At 40.6% G+C, this 15,849-nt stretch overlaps 1 protein-coding gene across 2 annotated transcripts in view; it reads right to left on the bottom strand.

Moving 5' to 3' along the window:
* The window catches only part of ell2 (elongation factor for RNA polymerase II 2), a 110,955-nt gene that overhangs the window by 44,611 nt on the left and 50,495 nt on the right, over positions 1 to 15,849 (bottom strand). Inside the window, exons 2-4 of one of the 2 annotated variants that reach the window (XM_072583249.1) lie at positions 14,693 to 14,824; positions 13,755 to 13,918; positions 2,055 to 2,314 (exon numbers count right to left, since the gene is read on the bottom strand). In XM_072583249.1, coding sequence (XP_072439350.1) covers positions 2,055 to 2,314; positions 13,755 to 13,918; positions 14,693 to 14,736 — 468 coding nt within the window. In that variant the 5' untranslated portion in view covers positions 14,737 to 14,824. The remainder of the gene's footprint in view (positions 1 to 2,054; positions 2,315 to 13,754; positions 13,919 to 14,692; positions 14,825 to 15,849) is intronic. The other variant, XM_072583240.1, reaches the window with a different exon arrangement.

The following is a 15,849-nucleotide window of genomic DNA, read 5'->3' on the forward strand; positions in this document are numbered from 1 at the left end:
TTATTTATTTTCTCCTTTAAAATGATACATACCAGTATCAAATTCATGCTTTAAATTAAAAATGCAATCACTGCTTCAGATTCTAAAGAAGCTTCCAGTAAATCAGTAAATGCAGCCACAATTCAACTGTTATTTTTGTCCAGAGGTGGTCCTTTTTACCATTTAGAGCTCTTCAAAGCCACACAAACAGTACAATTTTGCTTCAACACCAGAAAATTACTTTTCACAACACTTCACCTCAAATTTTTCAATTCTGAACATTTCCCAAAATGGACCAAATGTTCCTGCTTCCAGAGATCAGTTTCTCAATCCTAATAAGGACATGATGTACTTACATGCCCAAGCCTACTCTCTCTAATCCTACCTGGTTTGAGTGCTGCATTTGGCTTCAACCTCCCACTTGCAACACAGTGAAAAGAAAGCTCTACGTGCATGACGTTTGCTATGGACAGTCCCAAACTGTTGTTCTTCTCACACCTCCAACACAAATGCAATTATTTCATAATGTTCCTGCCTTTTTAAAACAAAAATACATCCATACATACCAAAAATAGTACACACAAGTAATGGATGTATACAATATCTCATCATATAAACAATTTAAATTTTATTTCTGAAGTCAAATTGCTCTGGCTATAAATAAACTGTGCAAAATACTTGACAGTATGTTGACCTCGCAGTAAGCAGTAGTAGCATATGGGACAGTTGTCCTGAAGTCAAAAAAGGCTACATTATACTGCAGTTTCCAAATCCTCTCCTCCAACACTTCCAAACATAGCCAAAACCAAGTCCGTTGGCATTGGAGGTTTATAGGATATATAGTTACACTATGACAGCCATGACCCTGCAAAGATTTATACCACATCCTAAGTAGGAAAGGCAAATGTAGTGGTGAGATTATGATAATTTTCTAAACTGCCCAGAGCATACTGCATTTCTCCCTCTATCACTGAGCAAACAGAATTCAAAAACTGAATGCACATATGATAAATAGTAATACACAGTTCGCCATGACTCTCAATCACTCATCAGAACAAATATCAGGAATCTATTCCATAAAGGAGGAAAGAAATGAAGCAATCTGAACAAATCTTAGAAGATGACAGCTTGAGGACACTAAATGCATGGATCACTGACACCAGTGAAGTCCCAGCCGCCAAGTGAAAAGATCAAAGTAAAACATGAAAAATATTATACGTTTCCCAATACCAATCCACTGCACCTCTACCACACTCCTCCCCACAAGAACAATCAGGAACCCACTCCCCTTGAAAGTAGCAAGAACTGACGTAGTTTTCATCAGTTGTCTCCCTCAGCTCAAATTACCTTTAGTTCACTGCTGGGTTCAAGTCCACTACCTCCAGCCTTACTCCTACTGGCTACTTCAATCTCTTCCTCAAACACTTGAGATGCAGATTTCCCCTCAAGACAACCTCACCTCATTTCATTTTCCAGTTTAAAAGTAACTTCTTCCAACCAGTCAACATATTCCATTCACAGAATTCCTTTCCTTCTCCCATGAAATCAAAGTAGCCAAAAAGATTCTGCAATCCAATTTTGCTAAGTTCCCAAATACAGTGGCTGGTGAGTCTATAATTCAAACCATTTCCTACAAATAATCACATTTATGGCGGCCTTATGGTTATGTAACTGGAATAAAAAAAAAACAAACAAACAGAAAGCATAGAATGTGAGACAACTACCCAGGACTATAAAAACAGAATGCAAGAGATTTTACAAATATATAAAAAACAAACTAAAGTAAATGTTGCTTAAAGAGGAAATATTTCACAAAACTCTTTCATACTACCTTAACTATTGTAATAAGGATTTTTTAAAGAAGATTGATTCAATATAGTTTTGTTGAATTAACTCTTGCTTCTAGCTGGAGAATCTAAGTTGCATGCAAGTTTAAACTTTCTAAAATTAGCATGCAAAACACATTAGAATGCATTTAGAAGAGATATAGTGGATTAATCAAAACTTCAGTTATATTGACAGCCAAGAACTGGACTGAAGAGTGATGAATGGGAAAAATATCTGTAACCACTGACCTGTTGCAGAATTGGTCCAAGAGAGTTCTTATCTTTCTGACTGACCCCATCTTTTTGCAATCGGGCCAGAAGCTCCGGTTTCTTGAAGGGTTTTAAGACCAATAAGTGGATTACCCTATCCCTGTAAGATCGTTGAGAAACACTGTTGTTTATATTGCACTTCCTTATTGTACTTGCAGGATTAATGGGAGTTGACCGTTTCCGTTCAGGTACAGCATCTGGGATGCCTGGTGCTGGTTTACGAATCTGCACTCGCTTACCTAGAAATGGAAAAAAAACTTCTAACTTAAGTGACAAATCGAGAGATAAGAAAATGCACAATTACTAAAATACTATATAGTTGTGTTGAGTTAAATGTATACTTAAAGAAAATTGCTTGTACTTTGACTTCAATACAGTTCTACTTTATTTACAGTGAGCAAACAGGTTGTATATAAAATGGATAAGCTGCCCATGAACCCACTTGACTACAGTGAAGTTTCTCAAATTGAAACTGATGTTTTCCTTCGGGTGGAGGATGAGCACAAGTAGTGAAACTGACCTACTGCTCCAACGTGTGCACATGCTGAAAATTGCTGATGAATTGATTGCAATTGAAAAAAAGACAGCTCCGAGCATCTGAGAGATAGCTTTTCTGACAAAAAAGAAATTGTTCATAATCACAAGATACTAGGAGATAGAAATAGCAAGAGAAAAAGAACTTGTTAGAAACAATATAAAAATCAGGATGAACAATATTTGAACCCACTTGTATTAAACTGCAAGGAAATGCATCATGGGCTTTTCCTCTTCCAAAAGATTTCCCCCTTAAATTTTGAGCTTGCAGTTTAGTGAAAGAAATTATAAGCACAGTCGCCTTGGAATAAACAGATAGGAAAAAATAATTAGGAAGGAGAGGTAGGAGTGTCAGTGAGAATTCTGTAAATCCCATTTGTAAATAAGGCAACACTCCATAAAGAGTCTAGTCTGGAAAGTGTAGTGAATTTTGGAAAAGGCCAGTGCTCATTTAGTTAATGAATGTAAAATCTGGCAGCAACTACAACAAGAACTGCAAATTGCCTTTGAAAACTGCAGCTATAGAAAAATTGATTAATTACTACAGTACTAAAGAAAAGGTAGGCAAAGTAACACTTGAAATTAGAAACTCTGGAATATGAAAGAGGGATTGTAAACTTGAAATGACAATATCAATGTTCAATTGAAAGTACTGGAGGACAGAACCAATTGAAATGCACAAGTGTGACTTGGCTTATCTTATGATATGGGCAGCAGATTTGCAAGAGTGGGCCACTAGCCAAGGAAGCATTGGAGTGGTCTGATCTGGAGATCTGTGCGCACATGTGCACACATGCATGTAACAGTTTCAGAAGTGGATGGAGTGAGAAATGAACAATGTCACAAGCATGGAAACAGCCTTCACAGTGTACAGATTAAGTGGTCAGAAACTCAGCTGAACACAAAGTAGGAAGTGGAGGGTGTAAAAAGTCAGCTTCAAATTGAGAAAGTCTAGAGAGGGGTAGGGGTTGGGATCAGTGGCAAAGTAGAGGAAAATAATGGCTTCATAGCTCTGTTTGATTGGAGGACATTGAACATAATTAAGGTCTGTGTCAAACAAACAGACTGAAAAGAAGGGTAGAGTTTGGTGAGGGCAATATACATATGGAATCTGATATGCTGTCACCAAGAAATCATTATTTAGATAAATATTATGCAGGAGTCCCAAGAATAGATTCTCAGAGGATCACAGAGGTAAGTGTGCGAGGTAAGAGAGAAGTCATTTCTGTAAATGCAGTACAATTAAATACAGAAGAATGGAACCAAATCAAAGGCAGCTTCACTATTTTTAGATTAGATTAGATTAGATGACTTACAGTGTGGAAACAAGCCCTTCGGCCCAACAAGTCCACACCAACCCGCCGAAGCGCATCCCACCCAGACCCATTCCCCTACATTTACCTCTCCACCTAACACTACGGGCAATTTAGCATGGCCAATTCACTTAACCTGCACATTTTTGGACTGTGGGAGGAAACCGTAGCACCCGGTGGAAACCCACGCAGACACAGGGAGAATGGTATATTAGAAAAACAGTGTGGTTTACAATGTCAAAAGACTGCAAAGAAGTTAAACAGTAACAAGAAATAGTGCATCATGATCACAGTTGAAGAATGTTATTTGTAACTTTGAGACTATTTCAATACTGTGACAGGAGTGGAATCCACATCTGAGGAGTTTGCAGATTTTTGATCTTCTTGAAGCAGTTTGTATTAAAAAAAAACGAAGCACTAGAGAAGTTCAAAGATGATTTATAAACTTGACACTGAAAGAGGAGCTTGTGTGTTAGAAATAATAAAACTAAAAAGTACTCATATCTTTAAAATCATGAACAGGTTTGATTATGACGACAAAGCAAAATATTTCGACATAGGAGAGCCCAAAGTTACTGGCCATAAATATTGTCAACTAATAAATCCAACATGTGAAACCTCAGACAGAACAAAGTGGTAATATCGACTTTGCTGGCACAGAACATAATCTTAACAGTCCAGAGGGAGGCCATTGAGTCCATGCTGTCTCTGAAGATCAATCTAATGAGTTCCATCTCTTGCTCATTTCTTTGAGCAACCTTGCAAGTTTGTTTTCAGGTGCTCTAATTTGCTTTTGACATGATCGATTATCTCCACTGCCACCAGCTTCCAAGTTACTGTATTCCAGGACATTCTTTACACAGCTTGGTAATTTTCTTCCTCACATCCTCCCAATTACCTTTTGCCTAATACCTTAAATCTGCACTCAACCTTGTGTCATGAAAGGAACGATTTTTTGAATCACTAGTGGATCTCTCAATTCCCTTTCCTTGAGGGAGAACCACCTCAGCATTTGCAACCTAGCTTTGCAGTGCAACTACCTCATTCTTGAAAGCATTCTGGCAAATTTCCTGTACAACCTTTCAAGGACCTTCACATCCTTCAGTTGATGGAGTTAATATAGAAGCACTTAAGGAGAAACTGTACAATAATGAAAGAGAAGGATTTTAAGTATGTGCTGATTAGGTCAAAGGGAGAAGAATGGAAGGCTGATGCAAGTATAAGCACTAGGTGTAAACCAAGAGTTGAACATACAGCACAGGCAGATCATTCTATGAAAGTCCATGACTGAACAGATTTGAATTTGGGAGACATCAAATGTGAGCTGCACAGAAGTTGTCAGGGAGCATTTCATAATCAGTAGGTTTCCTTGCTCACATTTAGCTTGGAGTCCAGAGCCAATGTTGAGGATTCTCAGGGCAACTCCCTCCCAACTGTGATAATGACATCATTGTGCCTCCACCTCAACTGGTCATATTGCTGGCATGAAAAGACATACCCAGGGACAGTGACAGTGGTAGCTCAAATATTATACCTTTAAAAGATACAGTTCAGTGAGTATATTATCAGGCTGCTGCTTGACTAATCGGAGACAAATGCTCCAACTTTTGCATTGGAGCTCAGATGTTAGTAAAGAGGGCTCTGCAGGATCTACAGAACTATGTTTTCCATTATTGTTTCTAATGCGCAGATCGACAACATGTAACATAAATGGTTCTAATCCTTTTATTTTGGACAGTTTTTAGTGACTGATACTAAATGAATATTTTGCATCAGTATTTACTGTGAAAAAGGATATGGAAGATATAGACTGTAGGAAAATAGATGGTGACATCTTGCAAAATGTCCAGATTACAGAGGAGGAAGTGCTGGATGTCTTGAAACGGTTAAAGGTGGATAAATCCCCAGGACCTGATCAGGTGTACCCGAGAACTCTGTGGGAAGCTAGAGAAGTGATTGCTGGGCCTCTTGCTGGGATATTTGTATCATCGATAGTCACAGGTGAGGTGCCGGAAGATTGGAGGTTGGCAAATGTGGTGCCACTGTTTAAGAAGGGTGGTAAAGACAAGCCAGGGAACGATAGGCCAGTGGGCCTGACCTCAGTGGGGGGCAAGTTGTTGGAGGGAATCCTGAGGGACAGGATGTACGTGTATTTGGAAAGGCAAGGACTGATTAGGGACAGTCAACATGGCTTTGTGGGGGAAATCATGTCTCTCAAACTTGATTGAGTTTTTTGAAGAAGTAACAAAGAAGATTGATGAGGGCAGAGCAGTAGATGTGATCTATATGGACTTCAGTAAGGCGTTCAACAAGGTTCCCCATCGGAGACTGATTAGCAAGGTTAGATCTCATGGAATACAGGGAAAACTAGCCATTTAGATACAGAACTGGCTCAAAAGGTAGAAGACAGAGGGTGGTGGAGGGTTGTTTTTCAGACTGGAGGCCTGTGACCAGTGGCATGCCACAAGGATCGGTGCTGGGTCCTCTACTTTTTGTCATTTACATAAATGATTTAGATGCGAGCATAAGAGGTACAGTTAGTAAGTTTGCAGATGACACCAAAATTGGTGGTGTAATGGACAGCAAAGAGGGTTACCTCAGATTACAGCAGGATCTGGACCAGACGTGCCAATGGGCTGAGAAGTGACAGATTGAGTTTAATTCAGATAAATGAGAGGTGCTCCATTTTGGTAAAGCAAATCTTAGCAGGACTTATACACTTAATGCTAAGGTCCTAGGGAGTGTTGCTGAACAAAGAGACCTTGGAGTACAGGTTCATAGCTCCTTGAAAGCGGAGTCACAGGTAGATAGGATAGTGAAGGTGGCGTTTGGTATGCTTTCCTTTATTGGTCAGAGTATTGAGTACAGGAGGTGGGAGGTCATATTGCGGCTGGACAGGACATTGGTTAGGTCACTGTTGGAATATTGCGTGCAATTCTGGTCTCCTTCCCTTCGGAAAGATGTCATGAAACTTGCAAGGGTTCAGAAAAGATTTACAAGGATTTTCCAAGGTTGGAGGATTTGAGCGATCGGGAGAGGCTGAACAGGCTGGGGCTGTTTCCCCTGGAGTGTCGGAGGCTGAGGGGTGACCTTGTACATCTCTATGACTCTAAGTAGCTTGCTAAGCCACTTCAGAAGTAGCCAGGCAGGAGGCTGGAAGAACACAGCAAGCCAGGCAACATCAGGAGGTGGAGAAGTTGATGTTTCGGGTGTAGCCCTTCTTCAGGACACCAAAAACATCAACTTCGCCACCTTCTGATGCTGCTTGGCTTGTAGTGTTCTTCCAGCCTCCTGCCTATCTATTCTGGATTTCAGCATTTGCACTTTTTTTTTGCCTCAGGCCATTTCAGAAGGAAGTTAAGAGTCAACCACATTTGTGGTATGGAATCACACGTAGGCCAGATCAGGTAAGGATTGCAGTTTCCTTCCCTAAAATGCATTAGCAAACGAGATTGTTGATTGTCCGAGGGAAAAACCAATGATTTTATGGTTATCATGAGACTCTTTAGATTCAAATTTTGGTACTGAATTCAAATTCTGCCATCTGCTGGTTGTGCAGGTATTGCTATCCCATTAAGTCAGCAACGAATCAAATTGATATGGTCTTTCAGAGAATAGTGTTGAAAGTGTCAATATTACTTTCTCATGCAAATGTGGCATTTGTCAGTTAGAAACACATTGAAGCAGTGCCAAATTCCTGATTTGGCTGATATATCCTAGGTAATGTAGGTAGATCTATTAGCATGAAAGCTTCATGTTGTGAAAACTTGAGAGATGTGATTTGCAGCTGCGATTTCAGGCCTTCCAGAAGACGGTTCAACATTTCTTGCAGTCCTTATGACACAGATGGGGAAGAGTTAGCCAGTGACATATTCAGAAAAGGTGCAAAAGGGGTCCTTTTAGTCCAGAGATGAAAAAGCTTGCTCGTACAGCAAGTGTCACTGCACCTACATTTCAAAGTTCAAAGTCTTTCATCTCAATTTGTAACCAGTCTCAGCATTTTCTTTAGTCACAGAACAAAGACACAGCAACTTGGGGCAACTTTGTCTTGAGTGCAATTTGAGTAGAGGTACAGGTGGTCATTTGCTTTCTTTTAAAGAAACTTTCATCCGACAGGAACCGGTTCTAACTCTTACCCTCAAGTATCCAACTTACTCATTCATTCATTTCCTTTTTCTGTGACAATGAGAGAGTAATTGCACTTTCCACTCATCTCCATAACTTAATAATAGTAGAGACAACTTGGCACAGTAAATGCCTGCAGTGTCGTCTATGGGGAGTGTTGAACACTTCATGTGACTTAAACAGGCACATGTGCAACAATCAGCAGCAGCTACAAAAACTTGGTTCTGGGTTCAGAGCTGAAGTGGCAGCAAGTCACTGTAATGCATTTACAAGGCAGAAGAGTACATAGGTTTCATGCTTAGGGAGCTGCTCATAGCCTAGGATGGTGGCATGCACATAGGGAATAGACGACTGCAAACCAGTCCAAAAACATAGTGCAGGAGTCCCACATGATTTTGCTCGCTAAGCAGTTCTCCATTATGCTCTTCAGAGGAGTGCAGCACCAGCAAGCCCATGGCACCATAAACTTCTGAGGAAGAAAGCTAGAAGATTGGAAGAGAGGCAGCATTGGAAATTCATTAGTTTGGAGAACTAACAAATGTTTTTGCAGCTAAAGATGATATCACAATGATATGCTGCCTCTCTGGTGCCAGGGTACATCACAGCAGCTTCTTCTCAGAGAAGGCAATCAGAGATTTCGGTCCACACTGGTTCCAATGACATAGGAAAGGCAAGCAACTTGGTCCGGATTTAGTCAAAATTTAGGAAGATAAGTAGAAAATTAGTAAGCAACACCTCAAAAGCAGTAATCTCCAGACTCCCACCAATGCCACACAGGAATACAAACAAGACAAGACAGATGAATGTGGCTAGAAAAGTAATGGAGAGAGGGCTTTAGATTCCTGGCGGAGATGGTACATGTAAAAATGAACACCTGAATGGATTATAATCAACTGAGTTCCTCCAGAATCATCTGCCTGTTTGGGAAGGGTGACACGACATCAGCAGAGACATGGGAATGAGGACAGAATATCAGAAAAGCAACACCAGCTGCACAAAATACGAAGAGAGACAGTTAACATTAGAATAGAGAAAAAATAGATGGTCTCAGAATAAGGCAGAAATTAAATCATTCCAAACCGGATTAAAGTGCATGTATGTGAATGCAGGGAGTATGCTTAAAAAAAAACCTGGATGTATGGGCACTGATGGCCACGTGGAATAACTATGTTATGGCTATCACAGTAGTAAAGCGATACTCCATGTTAAATATTCTGGACATAAGATGCCCAGGAAAGAGAGGAAAAGATGAAAGGAAGGAGAGGTGGCAGTTATAGTTAGGGAGTTGTCACAAAACTGGCCCTTTTCGCAAGGATATTTGATTTTATTCAAGAGGCGTTGTAAACGGGCTGGGCTCCAAAGCATTGGGTTGGTACAGAAAAAGGGTATTGGGAGGTCTTTTTGTTTATACGTACACAGAGACGACTTTAGGCCACAGCTTTCATGCTTTAGAAGTAACCTGTATGAAGTAGATGTGCTAGAAAGTTTGGAAAACATTAGGATTGATAAGTCCCCAGGGCCAGACCAGATTTATCCCAGGCGGCTCCAGGAAGTAAGAAAGGAGGTTGCTAATCCATTGGCGAAGATATTTGCCTCCTCCCTCTCCACCGGAGTCATACCGGAGGATTGGAAGGAGGCAAATGTTGTTCCTCTTTTCAAAAAGGGTAATAGAGAAATCCCTGGCAATTACAGACCAGTCAGTCTTACATCTATGGTCAGCAAAGCTTTGGAAAGAATTTTGAGGGATAGGGTTTATGACTATTTGACAAAGCATAGTGTGATTAAAGGCAGTCAGCATGGCTTTGTGAGGGGCAGGTCATGCCTCACAAATTTTACTGAGTTCTTTGAGGAGGTGTCAAGACAGGTCGATGACGGTCGAGCAGTGGATGCGCTGAATATGGACTTCGGCAAGGTATTTGATAAGGTTCCCCATGGTAGGCTCACTCAAAGTCAGGAAGTATGGGATACAGGGAGATTTGACTATCTGGATTCAGAACTGGCAGGCTGACAGAAGGCAGAAAGTGGTTGTAGATGGAAAGTTTTCTGCCTGGATGTCAGTGTTGATGGGGTCCCGTAGGGCTCTGTTCTTGGGCCTCTGCTCTTTGTAGTTGTTATAAATGACTAGGATGAGGTGGTTGAGGCATGGATTAGTAAGTTTGCAGCTGACACAAAGGTTGGAGGTGCCATCGATAGTAGAGGGCTAGTGCAGGCTGCAGTGCGACAGACAGGATACAGAGCTGGGCTGAGAAATGGCAGATGGAGTTCAACCTGGATAAATGGAAAGTGATGTATTTTGGAAGGTCGAACACGAATGCTGAATATAGGATTAAAGACAGGATTCTTGGCAGTGTGGAGGAACAGAGGGATCTTGGTGTGCAAATATATAGATCCCTCAAAGTTGTCACCCAAGTGGATAGGGTTGTCAAGAAAGCATATGGTATTTTGGCATTCATTAACAAGGGGATCGAGTTTAAGAGCTGCAAGGTTTTGCTGCAGCTCTACAAGTCCCTGGTGAGACCACACTTGGAATAGTATGTCCAGTTCTGGTCACCCTAATATAGGAAAGATAGAGGCTTTGGAGAGGGTACAAAGAAAGTTTACCAGGATGCTGCCTGGACTGGAGGGCTTGCCTTAAGAAAGGTTGAATAAGCTTGGACTTTTCACTCTGGAGTGAAGAGAAGAGACCTGATCGAGGTGTACAAAGTAATGAGTGGAATAGAGTTAATAGCCAGAGACTTTTCCCCAGGGCAGGACTGACTGGTATGAGGAGTCATAGTTTGAAGATATTAGGAGGAAGGTATAAAGGAGACATCAGAGGTAGGTTCTTTACGCAGAGCGTTGTGAATGCATGGAATGTGTTGCCAGCGGTGGTGGTGGAAGCAGAGTCATTGGGGACATTTAAGTGACTGCGAGACATGCACATGGTTAGCAGTGAGTTGAGGGGTTTGTAGGTTAAGTTACATTAGGATTAAACCTCGGCACAACATTGTGGGCCGAGGGGCCTGTTCTGTGCTGTACTTTATGTTCTATGTTCTAATGACAGGGGAGCGGTCAGTCCTGGAAGCTAAATTCTTGTTGTTAGTTCAGTTCAGCAGTGGGCTGTGTGGAAACAGACTGTGCAACTCTCTCTCCTTTAGCACTTCTAATTTCGACTTCTAAACCTCTTTCAGTTTCACTATTTTTAAGGGGCTTGTTTACTGGGACTGTGGCACATATTTTTCGGTACAGCGTAATTAAGTCTAGTTTGGATAGACTGAGTTCTGTGGATATTACATATTCTGTTCTTTGTGTTTCATTCCGTAATTTTGAAAATACATTTTTATCTGTTTTAAAATTTGGTAGCCAACCTAGCTAACTTACTCCAGGTAATTTTCACTACACTAAGTGAAACAAATAGCCAAGTTATGGTCTGAGCTACCTGCTTAAGAATGTTTTGAGTAGTCTGGCCTAGTCCATAGCACAGTGCATTGCAATCCTACTGAAAAATAACATTCCAGTGGGTACAAGGGCAAAATCAATTTGGGTGGAGTGAAAGAACAAAAAAAAAGGTACAATTACAATGTTCAGTGTCGTTAGCAGGCCACCAACTAGTGGGAAGATGTAGAGTAGGGGGATGTCTAATCTACAACCTATTGGCCACTAATGGCCTGCCACAGTAAGGGGCAGGATTACAGCTGCTGCATCCCAGATTGGCAGGAAGACATAATTGGGAATGGAAACATTCTGTCCCTGCAGTGACAAAAGGCTCGATTGCTGATGCTTTGAGACAGTTAAAGATCATCACAAATGCTGCAGCGCTTGGCTTAACTTTGATCTGTGAATAGTCTGTCATTGCTAGTTAATGCATTGTTTTCTTTGAAACTTGGCACAAAATGAAAAGATCCTCAGTGAACTCCTATCTCATCATTTTATCCATTTCTGAGACAACTTGGGACATCTCATGAATGATATTTTGCTTTCTACTTTATGACAGATATCAAAGCTTACTAACTGGCCTACAATTTCCTGTAGTCTTCCCTTGTGAATAGTAAGGTTATATTTGCTAATTTCCAGTCTGATAAAACTTTCCATTCTCTCAAATGTATCACTTTTGTAAAAACTCATATGGTCCTTTAGGGAAGGGAATCTGCCAGCCTTAGGGGCAGCACGGTGGCTCAGTGGTTAGCACTGCTGCCTCAGCACCAGGGACCCAGCAGGCGACTGCATGTGGAGTTTTCACATTCTCCGTGTGTCTGTGTGGGTTTCCTCCGGGTGCTCCAGTTTTGTCCCGCAGTCCAATAGTGTGCTGGTCAGGTGAATTGGCCATGCTAAATTGCCCATAGTATTAGGTGCATTAGTCAAGGGTAAGCGTAGGGGAATGGGTTTGGGTGGGTTACTCTTCAGAGGGTCGGTGTGGACTTGTTGGGTCAAAGGACCTGTTTCCATAGCATAGGGAATCTAATCTTAACTGGTCTAAACTTACATGTGACTCCAAACCCACAGCAATATAGGTGACTCTTAACTGCCCTCTGAGCAAGTAGAAATGGGCAATAAATACTGGCCTTGCCAATAACATCTGCAAGCCAGGAATGGTGTCAATTTTTGCATTTAATGCTAATGAGGGAGGAGATGTAATCTCTTTCAAGACCCTAGGTTGAAGCCCATCAGGAGCTAGGGCCTGGTCAGCACAGACCCCTTTCAGCTTGCTCAGTAGATCTTCCCAGTAATTGTTATTTAACAAAGTTCCTATCAAGCTTTTGAAAGTTCTTTTCTTTCTTCTACCTACTGATGTCCAGATATTTTGGGAATTTTTAAAAAATCTACAGTGAAGACAGAAACAAAATGTGTCCATGAGCCACCATTTCCTTATTATGCACTATTAACAACCCCTCAATAGGAAGGGCAGGCAATTTGGTCCTGCTGACAAAATTTAACGAGTTAGGGTGCAGTTAGGAGAATGCTGCAAGGATCAGTGCGGAGTCCTCAGTCATTTATAACCTATGTTGGTGACTCTAATAAAAAGGCAGAGGATCATATATCTGTTTGCTGACAATTGAAAGCTAAGTGGGAAAGCAAGCAAAGAGTTAAGGCAAGTTAATTGAGTTGGCAATAAGGTGGCAGATGGAGAAACATGTTGAGATGTAGTAAGCTATCCTATTTAAGCTGTTTTAAAATAAAATCAGCATTGCACAAGTTACATAATTCCAACTTGCACACAAAGTGTCTAAGGCCACTTAAATTTTGCTTAAAGTGGAAGAATCTTACCTGATAAATGCAATTTCAAGTAGTCTCGCTTCCACATGAAACAAAGGGCCAAAAGATTGGTTTTCTTTAAAAGCTACCTCTTGACCAATGATTTAAAATAAAAGCAACACATCTATCTGGTTTCGTCATACTTAGTGTGTAACACTTGCTGACTGGGATGTTACAATGACCCCATAGCATATCTAACACGGCTCTTGACCACAGCATTATAAGAGAGAATGTTTTTTTTGAACAGATGTGGTTGGAAAATAAACATATGCTGTCATCAAAATATTTTCCATTCAGTTGAAATTCTTCACCTCTTGGGAAGCGTAACATGTAGAAATAAACTTAACTCAAGTTTAAAAAATGCAGCCATACCATATTATAGTTTTTCTGCCATTAGTACACAAAGAATTTTGCTAATCGTTAGTTCACTTTTTTATTCTGCTCTGCTTTTGTGTAAATTTGCAAAATCACTCACCTACATATCGTCCACCAGGTTTAATAACTTTGGTACTTCGACTACGGGTTTCCTCTTCAGCCTGAGTCATGCGTTCTCGTGTTGTCTGATAGGAATCATTTGTTGCACATATTGTAATTTTATCTTGTATGCTTCCAAAGCAGTCCAATTCTGAAACTCCATCACTAGAGAGAGAGAGAAAAAAAGAGAGAGAGAGAGAGAGACACTGTATGAGAGAGATTGTGCATCTTCCCTTGCACAGATGGATTATGGCAGTTAATTTAAATGGTGGACCATTAGCCTGCATTGGGAACAACTTTTTAAGATACCAGAAAGTTGTATATTGTCTCTCAAAGGGATTCAGGTGTTCATGTATACAGAATGCAGCATGCAGGAATAGCAGGAAGCCAAATGGTATACTGGCCTTCACGGTAAGGAGACTGGAGTTGAAGAATATAGTCTTGTAAAACCTTTACAGGTTTTTGCTGGAATCACATCAGGAGTACTGTGTGCAGCTTTGACTTCCATTCTTAAACACAAATGTACTTGCACTGGAGGCATTACAACAAAGGTTCACTGCATTGGTTCCTCAAATGAAACAGATGCCCTATCATGGATCTTAGCAAATTGTCTATATTCTTCAAAATTAAGAAGAATGAGAATCTTAAGATAGACATTGATAGATGAACCCAGAGACAGGGTAGGGACCAGGCATAAGGGTCAGATCATTTAGGCCTGAGGTCAGGGAGAGTATTTCACCCAAATCATTGCGATTCTTTGGGATTCACTACTCGAATGTGCTGCGGCTGTTCAAAGACTGGGGAGCAGATAGGCAGTGAAGCTGAAACCAAAGATCTGCCATGATCATACTGAAGGCCAGGGAGCTCAATGGGCTGAATGGTCTACTCCTGCTCCAAGGGCTTGTGTTCTCATTGAACAATTTGGTTTCACTGACTCACATTTGAAAAACTATTAACTTTGCAATTTGGTTTAGTAACAACATTCCTCAATTCTATATTGTTTGTTCTTCCATCCCTCATCCTCGAACTGGACTCATCACAGCAGTTGAAGGTCAGTACTTTAACAGCATCCTGTTGGGATATATTGTCGTACAATGTCAATAGTTGAATAAAATGTGAGATTTTACAGTATTGTCAGTTATAAACTAACCTCAGCAAAAGAAGAAACTCTTACTGCTGGAAATTGTGTAGCAACAATACACCATGCAAAAATAAACATTTGATTTAAGAACTTTTGGCCCATCTAAAAAGTTGTGCTTGATGTACTAAAACATGAAGTTTATTATGAACCTCTGAAATTCAAAAGAAAACGACTTGGTAGAAACAACAGTGCATATTAACAATCTTTTTCAAGTCATGGCATTTTTGACTTCTCAAATATTAACAGCCTCTAAGGATTCTTGGAGCTTTTAAGCAAGAAAGCATCTGCCATTTGTAATGTTTATATGCAAGCAATTCAACTTTGAAACTGCTTTAGTAATTCCAAGTGATATATTGCCAGTTTGTTAATTCTGTTTGTTTTGTGACATGACAAACCTGTCAATCCTTCTGGTCATCATCATACGAAGGAATAATACAAAGCAATATACCTTAATCTCTTTAGAAAAAGTAGATGCAAACCAATATACCCTTTCTGCCACATCCATGTGTTTCAGCAATGTCATAAGTAGATTTGTCCAACACAAATGGCAGGCACTAACCATCTCCAATGAGAGGATCTAACCATTACCTCTTAAAATATCAGTGGCAATACCCTGTGAAATCCCTCACTACCAATCTTCTTGGAGTTACCACTGACAAGAAACTGGACTATCCATATGAATATTGTGGCTACAAGAACACGTCAAAGTCTAGGAATCCTGCAGCAAGTAACTCACTTCCTGTCTCCCTAAAGCCAGTCCACCATCTCCAAGGCACAAGTCACAATTGAGATGGAATATGTCCCACCTGCCTGGACAAATGCAGCTCCAACAAAACTCAAACAGCTTGACAGCATCCAGGACAAAGCAGTTTGCTTGAGTGCACCACATCTACAATCGGTCACTGCCAGTCAGTAGCAGTATGTACCAACCTTTTGATGGACTGCAGAAATACGC

Source organism: Chiloscyllium punctatum, chromosome 2 (assembly GCF_047496795.1).
Source record: "Chiloscyllium punctatum isolate Juve2018m chromosome 2, sChiPun1.3, whole genome shotgun sequence".
NCBI lineage: Eukaryota > Metazoa > Chordata > Chondrichthyes > Orectolobiformes > Hemiscylliidae > Chiloscyllium > Chiloscyllium punctatum.